Raw genomic sequence first — 12010 nt, 5'->3', positions numbered from 1 at the left:
TGCAGGGGCAGGATTTCTCTTGTTTCTGTCGGGCACTCCGAAAAGGCGAGATGAGATAATCCTTCAACATCCGTGGAAAGCTCCTGAAGTGTTTCCGTGGGCTTCTGTTGACGGGATTTTAGTTGAAGCCTGCTGTAGTCTTTCAAACACTTTTCGCCAAAGCGCAGCTCCAATGCGCCGGATAGAGCTTCAAAGTCAAGTCTTTGGTTTTCGGGAAGCGTCTGCAGGATATCCGCTGCGTCTGCTCTCACAGAAGCGGCGAGATGACAGGCCTTAGCTTGGGAATCCCATTCATTCGCATCCGCAACTACAGAAAGTTGTATCTTATATACTTGCCAGGAGGTCTTCCCATCATGCGTGGATAGCTTCAGAGACGGACAAGCAGGCACCGGTAAAAATTTTAAACCATCGGAATTGCTTCCTTCCGCTATGCATTTCTTCAGCGTATCAACTTCTTTGGCGACGACAGCAGGAACTCTTGTCTTCAATTTGTCGTTCAATATGTTGGACTGCGTTGTTGGATGGCAGAAACTCTTTCTTCCATTTGTTGTTGGACGGCCGAAACTCTTCCTTTTCCTTCTTTTGAAAACATGTAATGATTTTCAAATGAACCATTCTATAACTTCACAGCATGAGCACTGCTGCTAAACACTGGAGTTAAGAGTGAGATTTTGTAATGTTTGAAGCAAAACGTTGAACACTAAGCTTTACATAAAGCTTTCAAAAATCAGAAAGAAAACAAATGTTTTACAAAGGTTACATAAGAAAATTATGTCAAGAAATTAAAGTATCATCTATATGTTGGGAATGATAAAATAAATACTAAAATCAGACAAATAAAGAAAGCCAGCTAGCTTTGTATAATACTTCTCGGCTCAAAATGAAATAGGGAGGTAATTTAAATTTAAACATCTGTACATTGCCGCTTGGTACTAAAATAACTAACCAATTTGTAAATAGTAACATTTGCAGCCACTGAACAGTACAAGGAAGATTCATTTGTACTAAATTTATGCATTGGAATATATAAAAATTAATATCTATGTTCCAATACCCAATAACATCAGAAAATAAAAATAAATGTGAACAAAATATGTGTAAAAACCATACACTGAGAGAAAGGATGTAATGGTTCATATTATTAAAAATAAAGTTCCGTCTCCATGCAGTCAAATAAATAAATAAATAAATAAACACACTTCAGACTGAAGTTATATATGCAAGATAAAAAATATGTAAATAAAATTACTAATTTTAATTTGCAATAATTCCTTATTCTTCATTTTAACTTGAGTATTTCCTCTAACCACCCTAACAATAACTGCTTATACGAGTAATAAACCTCCCTAAATTACATCATTTCAAAATCAAATGCTGGCCTAGATTCTTACAAAACGCAAAAATCCAGATACTTTAACATTCAGAGAGTTAATAATTTCAGACATGGAAAGTGAAATTTTTAATAACCAACAGGGATTAAAGGTAAACTAAAACTAAATTATTCTGCACTAAATTTTCATGGAAGATAAGTTGCATTCAATATCTGCTTCTCTGGCTAGCCAGATTGCTTTTGCTGCAACATCTTTGACAGAAGGCGTGCTTGCTGTGCCAATTTATCAATAATGGATTAAGAATGTTTATCTAAAGCAAAGTATTTGGTAAGAAATAAAATATTGTTCTACCGGAAATGCTTATAAGTATTTTCTCCTTCTCTTAGAAATTATTACGTATGTATAACAGCATACAGAAATAGATATTAGATACATAAACATGCATATAACTTGCCTTTTCCATTCGATACATTTAGTGTATCGTGAAATGGCTTAATGATAGTGGAAAAAAATATCAGTTTTTCTGTCCTAAAAATCATTATTATATTCATTTAATTTTCCTTCTTGTAATTATTTTCTGCGACTCTAAAAGATCTTCAAAATGCCATAAAAATGAAGGTCAACTTAATTCCTTTAAGAGTAAATGAACAGGCTTTTATTGCCTAGTTGAAGCATTCACTTAATAATTTGTATGATTATTAGCAGTCACATAAAAAACTGTATTTAATAAAGATTTATATCATATTAATCACATATACTTTATGATTCAACTTATGATGATTCTCCTGCTATGGAGTTAGAAATATTATTCACTTCATAAAACCTTTTAACAACACAGGCAGCAAACTCTTAATAGAATCAATATTGATACTATCTCAATTCTAAATCAATATAAAACTTGCTCAATGTAACACAACACTTTTACATTAAATGAATAAATATACATAGCATACTTTGGCATTGGAAGAAACCATTAAAAAATAATAATGTAAAAAGAATAAAATTGCTCGGAAGAGAAATATTAATTTATAATATTATTATTATATAAATATTAATATATAATTAAATATAAATATAATATATAATTAAATACTTTTTTATGACTTATTACCTGAGCTAAATTAAGACCTGTCAACAAATGATACTAATATTATGACAAATACTTTAATGCTTGTGTATCTTTAGCATCAAACAAATGAAATGTTTAACACTTTTTTTAATGCAATGGCTTTTTATTGCTTTAAAATAAGACTTTTATAAAACATTACAATATTTATAAGCTTATAAAACATTACAATAACTTAAAAGGTTTAAAAGCGGTGATTCATAAAAAATGTTTACAGCATTTTTCCAGACTAGCATATGTTAATAAATTTGACTGAATAACCTGAGCTAAATTATTTTAAGGAGAGGAAACAGAAAGTTACAAAATGGAAAACTCCCTTCTAAAAAAAAGGGGGGGCACAAAAAGGAGGGGAAAACATTTTTAACATATTTTAAATCATGCAAATGCATTTAAATTTAAAAAAAAAATAGCATAAGAAAAATTATAAAAATAGATTATAAAATATACATGGAATTTTATATTTACTTGTTAACTGCACTTTTGAATAAGACAAAAAATTATTTAGAAACTGTGCCAGATAAATGATTTGGTCCCTAACAATCTGTAAAATTTAGATTTAATACAACAGCATTGTATTAAATCTAAATTTCTAAATACAGATTTGAATACAGATTTGAAATCTGTATACAAAATCTAGTGTTTAAATTTGTATACAAAGTCTATTGCTAAACTTAGTGTAATTGTAATTAAAGTCATTTTATAACTAATAATGAAGTACAACAAAGTATACATTTAACATTACACTGACTGATAACTCTATTTCAAGCAAAATACAGAGTAACTTTTGAGTAAAATGACTAATATAACTATTGATGTTTATACTGATTATCACCATAAAAGTGGATACAGATTACATATAATCTAAAAATACACTGATGTATAAAAATTACATATTATTTTGGATATGCTCTGATGAATTACAGGTTTATAAAATGTTCCAATGAAATCATACATTTTTGAAAAATCAAAATCAGTTCATCACATGACTGATGAAGCTTAATTGCTTGTTTACATTGTTATTTTTCAAACACTTGAAATATATACCTGAGTGCAATTATAAATTACAACTTTTTTGTTTTTTAATGTAATTTACAGCTAAGGCTATCGCATTTTTTAAATGACTGATTTTAAACCATATGATGATTAAAAAAATTATCATTTCCTAATCTAAAAGGAAACTGTAGCATGTCATCAACACAAATAAATACACTCATGTCCATAAATTAAGGATAATTCGGAGTCACGCGGAAATCGAATTCTAAAATAAATATATCACCTGTAAAATCACTACACACATCTTCAAGAATCATATGCAAATTTCAGGAAGTAACCAGATGACACTGATGATACTTCACAATGACGAGAGTGCAAGAGAGTGATATATAAGGAATACAGGCAAAGAAAAAAATTGTTCGCAGGCGCTTTATAAGCATTTCAGTGCAATAACCAAATAGTTATGACACAAAGGACGCATTTGGATGATTTTTTACGTGCTAGAATTATCGGCCTTCTGGAATGTGGGCAACTGGAAGTATCAGACGAACTTGGAATTGCCCATAGTGTCATCTCCAGGCTTTGGCAACAATTCCAAGACGATGGTAATGTGAGTAGACGTTACAGCACAGGTCACCCCTGAGTTACGACGACGAATGAGGACCGGTATTTGGCAGTTACTGTCAAAAGAAACAGCAGAGCACAGCCACAGACCTGTCTTGTCAGCCACTGGTACGACAATTTCAAGGCAGACCGTGTACAGACGCTTAGGGCAGATTGGTCTATATGCTCTTAGACCTGTCAGATGCGTTCCACTTACTGCAACTCACTTTCGTTTGCAGTTAGCCTGGAGTAGACAGCATGCATCGTGGACACTGCAACAGTGGGCTTGTGTGATGTTTTCCGACGAGTCCAGGTTTAGCTTGCAGTCTGATTCTTGCCGGGCTTTCATATGGAGAGCTCCAGGTACCCGTTACCACCAAGAAAACATCATTGAACGACACTGTTACAGTGGCGCAGGAGTGCTCGTTTGGGGTGGAATTATTCTGGGTTCCAGAACTGACCTGCATGTTCAAATTGGAACCATGACAAGCAAATCTATCGGGAAGTCATTCTGGAACAACATGTACACTTGTTTCGGGGCGCCATGGTAGCACAATTTGTGTTTATGGATGACAACGCCCGTCCTCACCGCGCAAACATTGTAAGAGAATGCCTTCAATCGGAGGATATCACCCGTATGGACTGGCCAGCATTCTCACCGGACTTGAATCCAGTAGAGCATGTGTGGGACATGCTTGGCTGACGAGTTGCAGCCCGTCAACTTCCTCCTACATGTCTACCGGAACTTCGGAGAGCATTGCTTTTTGAGTGGTGTAATATCCCCCATGATCAGATCGATAATTTGATACTCAGCATGCCTAGGCGTTGTAGGACTGTATTGCATCGTCTGGGAGACATAGAATGTATTAACAATCATACCATCCATGTAATATTGTTTTTTTGTATATAGTTTTTTTTTTTTTTTTTTTTTTTTTGTAATTTGCTCTAGGGAGAAAAAATCGCTAATTTTTTAAATAATATCAAACATATAGCATCTTTTTTTGCTCTTTACCTTTTGTTTAATAAATAAGCTTTACAAATAAGTCAAATTTGTTTTGCTTCTAACTCTTCCTTTGCCTGATTTTGCATTATCCTTAATTTATGGACATGAGTGTATTTTGAATCAATTTAGGTGAAGTGACAAAAATTTTATAAAATAATAATCTAACAATGGCACTGAAGATTAAGAATGGAGGTACAAAGAAACTGATATGCATAATTTATCAATTTAACTTATATGAAGGCAAAGATAAAAATATTTATTTTTGAATGAACATACTACTGCTTAAGAAGTTTGTAACATACAACTTTCTTACAATTCAGTAATGTGATGCATATTGTAACAAAGTGCACTTCACAAAAAATGACTTTTTGCAACAGTCTATTTAAATATGTACTACAGCTAAAGATATTACACAACTTGAAGAACAATAACAACAAAATTTCCAAGCTATAACAATCATATACCGAGCATAAAGAATAAAAGCACAATGACAGTTTTCTGTCAGCTTTCAGCAAAATAATCTAAAAGTTGAAGGCACTGTAATTGTTTTATAGAACACCAACATATAATTATAATCCATATTTCAAACAATGGTAAAATTCGCACAGTGTCATAAGAGTATACTCAGAAAATTTCTGATATATGAATTATTAATTATTATTTTTAGACATCAACTTCCACAGTGGATAAAATATTAGTTTTAATCAACATACAATATCATTACTATATCAAATAATACATATACATGTAATAGTACTGTAAAATTAAACCAAACATTATCCACTGTATAGAAAATAATTAAAGATCAAGTATGCATATATTTGTTTATCATGTAACACAATACAACTATCTCAGTATGAATACAACTTGTATGCTATCAAAATCAGAGATAATGTATTTCCAATAGTGGAAAAATTCATAATCACTTCTAAATACTGCACCTTCATCCTTTTCCCGGGTGGCTGGCTGCAGTTTCATTAGAAATAAAAGTAAATTGTGCTTTCAAATGTGCATTAGTCATGACAAAAATAAGAAAGAAATTTTTTAATTAGACAGCAAAACTGCATTAATACTACAAATAGCTACCTTTGCTGCACAGTTCTATAATAACTTACACATATTTATTAAAAACTTAATGTATATTTGTCAATTTAGTTCATAAATTCATTAGTGAAAATAGATTAATAAGCAATTAATCAACCTTTATAATAAATTCTGATGCTAATAATATTCTAATTTTTAAATGAAGTAATAATGAATAAATTTATTCATTCAAAATTAGTAATTAGAAGAAAGAGTCAAGCAAAGTAAATTCCTTAACATAGTTTTGATCTTTATGTAATCTGAATTCTGAGATCACTAGGGAAAAATTTATAAAGCAAAACTTTACGCCACTGAATTACAAAAGTCCCACAAATATGCAGATACGAAGCAATCATAAATGTTTCAAACAAAATAATTCATTCAAAAAAAGAGATATTCAATATTTTTAATGAAGCATCCTGATAAAATGAAAAAAAAAAAAAAAAAAAAAAAACTAACTGGTATACTTTTACCATTCACTAGCTCTTTTATATTTTCTAGATTGAACTAACAGGACAAATTAATATACACAAAAACAGTTTCAGCAACATTCTAAAAACAAAATTCTTAATTGCTTTGGTCAATAATTTTTGTGAAAATAAATATAGCAGATTATTAAACAAAAATATTTAATAGAAACAATTTCTCATTTAAATTTAGCATATTTTAATACAACACATTAGTTTGCATCTCTTCAAAATCCATTGCATTTCATGCAGTTAAAATACTCACAAGTAGTCCAAGAAATAAACATTTTGCCACATCTTTGTTAATAATAATCCTACAATACAGTTACAAATTGGCAGTAATAGAGATTCAGCAATTTGTTTTCCAGTGCACTAGCAGGAATTACCAAACATTTGGACTATGTGGCATGAAATATTTTTCTAAATAACCTATTAATATTAAGACATACTCTTTCTTATTTCGGTTTATTCTACTTCACTCAAGCAACGATAAACAGAGAAATATACTAAATAATATACTTATAATAATACTAAATAATCTTTAGCAAAGCATTATATATGCAAGAACTTCAGGAAAGGCAAACATAAAATTAATGGCAGTTAACAGTTTTTTAGCATAAAAACATTTAAAAGAATTTTTTTTTTAATTTTTTAATATTTTAAGTTGTCACAATGACTAGAATGTTAATACTCCATATAAATTTTACATAAAAATAAAGGCACTATTAAGGGCCTCTCAGGTTCAACAACAAATTTTGACAAACCTGAGTTAGCTAGAACTTTTCTGCAAACTCACTATAGTCATGTTATACCATCTTGCCAAGTAGAAATCTGTAATTACTTGCACTGATGACAAAGGATTCTCAAAATCATCAGGCTTGCTTCTGATTAATTGCATAATGAATGCATGATGTTTTGGATCTCTGAGTAAAATGTTATATGCGAGAGTAAATCCTTTGAATTAACAAAAACATATTAGAAAAGTTCTAGCTGACTCTAGTTGTCTGAAATACTGCTGAATGTGACAGGAGCCTTATACAGATAAATATTTTGGTAAAAAATATGATATAAGGCTCTTCCTAGAAATATTAATTTCTAACAGTCTCATAAAATAGATACATTCAAAATCAAATGCATTTGTATTCTTCAGGCACATCAGTATTTTATTTCAATACAGCATATGCCACAAAAAGCTATTAATAATAGAAACATTTAGCAGCTAAAAGCAATAGAGTTTTTCTAACAGTGAAATAGTGACTGAAAAAATAATATTCATAATTACTGTAACAGAAGTTTATTTTATTTAATGAATGTAAAATGCTTTACTATAATTTCTAGATAAAATATCTCATAAAATAGAACATATATAATAATATTCAAAACAGGTGTAAAATAAACTCATGCTGATACATATTCTATGCATCACCATAGAAAGTAAACCTTATATATAAAAACACATCTTCAAACTTTGAAAACTATAAAAACATCTAATCTTATCTTTTGTTAATACAGTATAATGAAAACAAATATACAAATAATAATAATAATAAATTAACACATCCTTTCAACATCTTCAGAAGCAAATGATTATGTTTAAATTCTCTAATACACACAAAATATGCATATATTTTCAAAATGAATAATGAAAAGAAGGTAGTTGTGACAAATAGGTGAGTTACAAATTTTCACATTTGAAATGTAAGCACTAGAGTAAGATAAAACTCCAGATTTAAAATACTACTGATACACAGAATATACATTTACTCTTGATATGGGAATAAAATCCCATATGTTGATTTGAATATACATGAAATCTAGACATTTACATCTGAAACAAATCCCAGGTTATCATAAGCAACATCTGAATGATTACAATCTGGTTTAAAGTTACTGTCTTCATCTCTCACTCTGCCACTAGAAGTGGATGAATTGGAAACTTCGGTATGGCTTGTTGATGGCAAATCTGGCAAAAGATGAACTGGTGAATTAGGTACAGATGAGGATGAGTTCTGTTTAAGTAGTCCATTCCTTGTGGACAAATGGTTTAAAATTGTTCCACTTGACCTTGATGAGATGGAACTTAAACGAGGAGATCCTGGCAAGGATGAAGAGCTGTGAACAGATTTCAAGTACGATTGATTATGACAAGGAAGTTGAGTGGAAGAATGAGAATGCATATCCAAACTAACTACTCTTGAATGTGTGGTTATAGGTTGGACATTGTCTTCCTGAATGTCTGGTGGCTGAGGCAAAACTTCGGCAGCTGCAAGGAAGTTTGAAGCACCTGTATTTTGTACAGTGGAAGAATCTCTAGATGACATAGTAATTTCTTGGGAAGATTCTTTCATACACTCCACAGATACAGAATCGAAATGTTGATTGCTGCTAGCTTCATTCACAGGCATATAATCTGGATTGTACGGCATGTTACTTGCATCATCTGCATGGGAAAATGCACAAGCAGGAGTTGATAGGGGTGTATTTGTTGCAGAACTGCCATGTCTGGAAGCTGAATATTCAGGTGGAGGGATACCATAAAACTGGAAATCGAAAATATGTTTTAAATAAAAATCAAATTTGTATTAAATAATAGCTCACTATAGCACAATACTAGATTCTTATATGAAATACTAATGATTCTAAAACTGAGAAACATCTAGCGTTTAATTTCAGAAGATAAAAGAAGACTCTGAAAGAACATAAACAAAATGACTCATTACACCATTAACTACTCAGCAGATGAGATACTGCAGTTATTCAAAAATTCTTTCTAATTTTAATGCTCACATTAACACATTTAAAGCTTCACAGCAAATACTTTTTTTACTGAAAACTAATAAAGTAAAATAAATAAACAATAACAAAAAATTCATAGACAAAAATTTTCTCATAACAACAGTAATAACAGTCTCAACAATAGCATTATTACATATTATATATAGCCTGAAGATCTGTATTTTGTTCAAACAGAAACAGTATATTATTATTATTAACACTTTATTACCGTTCTTTCAATCTGTAATACTTCTTCATATGAAGGTGGCTTATCAACAGCTCTAAGAGCAGCTATTTCATCACTAATGGAAAAAATATCGCTGTTTCGATTTGATTCACTTTGTTGCATATGTTGTTCTCGTCTGCAAAATGACCTAAAAATTACAATCACTAATAAATAAACTGCATGTAAATAAAATTATTCCTCTTTAGTTTTTATTCATACATAAAAAGCAAATGAGAACATAGTTCCTAAAAAACATAATTTTTTCAATATAAGAAAACAAGTCTAAAATGTGAAAGCAGCTCCCCACCTTTTTGCTGGCCAAATTCCATTTTAAGTTTCTAAATATATATCTCTTTATTCGCCAAATATTTGACAGACTAAAAATTATTAAAAAGATATCATTACTATTTTATATGAAAAATACTTTATATTATTTATTTATATTGAATTATTTAGAGAAAGTATTTCAGTCTGATTCTGAAAAACAAAAAGACGTAACAAAAATTATTCTTTCAAAAGAAATCTCTGAAAGTTGAATGATTTTAATTATTTTACTTCTCACGTTCAAGAGAAGAAATAGACAAACTAGCAGATATATTCTTTTAATTTTGCAATGAACCATTTTCACATGTGAAAATGAACATTTTAAAGCACTCATATCCAAACTCGTTGCAAGATATAAACCACCTTCAAGAAAAGTAGGTAGTATGTTTCAAGTAGGTATATATTAGAGCATGTTCATAAAGAATAGCAGAATGAAATGATATAAGCAGCTACTTTAATTACTGATGGATGAAGCATAATAAAACCTTACTGAGACAACTCTGTGTGAAGAAGTAAAATCTATTTTGTTGATGATGTTAATACTGGTAATAATAATAAAAGTGAAAAATACCTGACTGATTTTAGCAAATTATAGAAAACATGTTTCAGAAACAAAGCCTTAAGCATGTGCAAGAAATAGACATAAATATAATAAATAACACAATTCAGGCTTAATTGTCTCTGTGCATGATAGAAACAAGACAAAATTTAGCAGAACAACTTGCCTTTCATTAACAATCTCATGAAAAATAGCCAGTATTGTATAGCGGATGCTATTAAGGTAGACTAAAATTACACTTCACTAATTCCCAAGGAATTTGCGGCAACTCTGCCTTCCTTGCTATTTTATGGCAACCCTAAAACTGCTTTGCCGGGGAAGCCATCTTACCGCGCCTATACATTTCGTAACAATATAATTTAACTTATGCTCAATTGTAATCAAGTTACAAATTAATTTACAAACATAAATAAAAACTATTTTTCTTACCTTCTTACAATGCAGGCAACAAATATGCCAACAACTGCAACTATAAAACAAGCAGCAGCTACCACTGCAGCTTTATAAACTTCTTGTGCTTTTAAATTAGAATTGTCATCTAGGAAAGAATATTTGCATTAACAAACTTTATGTCAATATATGCAGCAAAATTTATATACATTAATTCAGATTTAAAAAAAAATGTAAATGAACATCCTTATTGCACTTCCATAGATTTATTTATATACCTCTTATACCTTACCTTGCTATCAAGTTTATTTTTTGAAAAACATCCGTTTATTGCAGAAAATTTTACAAAAATCACTAAAGTAAACTAAATTCAGTTAAAAAAAATGTTTCAGAGGAAACTTTAACTGAAGTGAAGACTGTGTAATAATTTTCAGTACTTACTGAATGTACACGTGGCTATTTTTTGCCATGTTTTTATAATTCTGTAAGTTAAACAGCAAATTTTAAGATCATCATATCTTTGTAATAAACATTACTTGGCAAACAGTCTATTATTATGACAGAATAAAATACATATCAGGTTGCAAAATCAATGAAGAGAAAAAGCACACCCACTGCAACAAGTCTTCTTCACAATTAAGACAGCAATATTTTCTTAAAAAAAAAAGGGGGGGCGGGAACAATTTGTGCACAGTGTCAATAATTTAAATCAGATAATGAATTTAATAACTTTATTAAGATACCAATTGACTGATTTTTACAAACAAATTTTTTAAAAAAGAACAGTGACTATAATAATTTTGTAACATATTTTATTACTTATTAGTTAGTGGTAAAAACTACTAAAATTTTTAAAAGAAAAACACATAAACACTAATTTATTAAGCATATTTTCAAGTCTGTACCTTAATCAGTACTCATCAGCAATTCATAACTTAACCCATTAGCCGCTGGTGTTGCGTTGACGCAACGGTCAAAATAAATGCGTATATAAATATAACTACCTAAGATATTTTATATCAGCAGATGATTTTGTGTAGGGAATATTATGAAGATTATTTCAATCCGCAACATCAGCAGGAAACGGGTAGTCAATCTCCTTTTTCACTCATTCCTTTCGATGTTCTGGT

General features: G+C 30.3%; 1 protein-coding gene across 4 annotated transcripts in view; it reads right to left on the bottom strand.

The window, feature by feature from the left end:
- Positions 1–2542: 2542 nt before the first annotated feature.
- Positions 2543–12010, bottom strand: part of LOC118203544 (uncharacterized) — a 63124-nt gene continuing 53656 nt past the window's right edge. For 3 of the 4 annotated variants that reach the window (XM_035375858.2, XM_035376041.2, XM_035375980.2), the window contains exons 4-6: positions 10920–11028; positions 9611–9755; positions 2543–9146 (exon numbers count right to left, since the gene is read on the bottom strand). In XM_035375858.2, the coding sequence (XP_035231749.1) occupies positions 8421–9146; positions 9611–9755; positions 10920–11028 (980 nt within the window). In that variant the 3' untranslated portion in view covers positions 2543–8420. The remainder of the gene's footprint in view (positions 9147–9610; positions 9756–10919; positions 11029–12010) is intronic. The other variant, XM_035375916.2, reaches the window with a different exon arrangement.

This window comes from Stegodyphus dumicola, chromosome 5, assembly GCF_044657685.1.
Source record: "Stegodyphus dumicola isolate Sdum_Otavi_A_Nest chromosome 5, ASM4465768v1".
Taxonomy (NCBI): domain Eukaryota; kingdom Metazoa; phylum Arthropoda; class Arachnida; order Araneae; family Eresidae; genus Stegodyphus; species Stegodyphus dumicola.
Note: the sequence above shows the minus strand (reverse complement) of the source record. Positions and strands in the feature narration are given on the sequence as shown.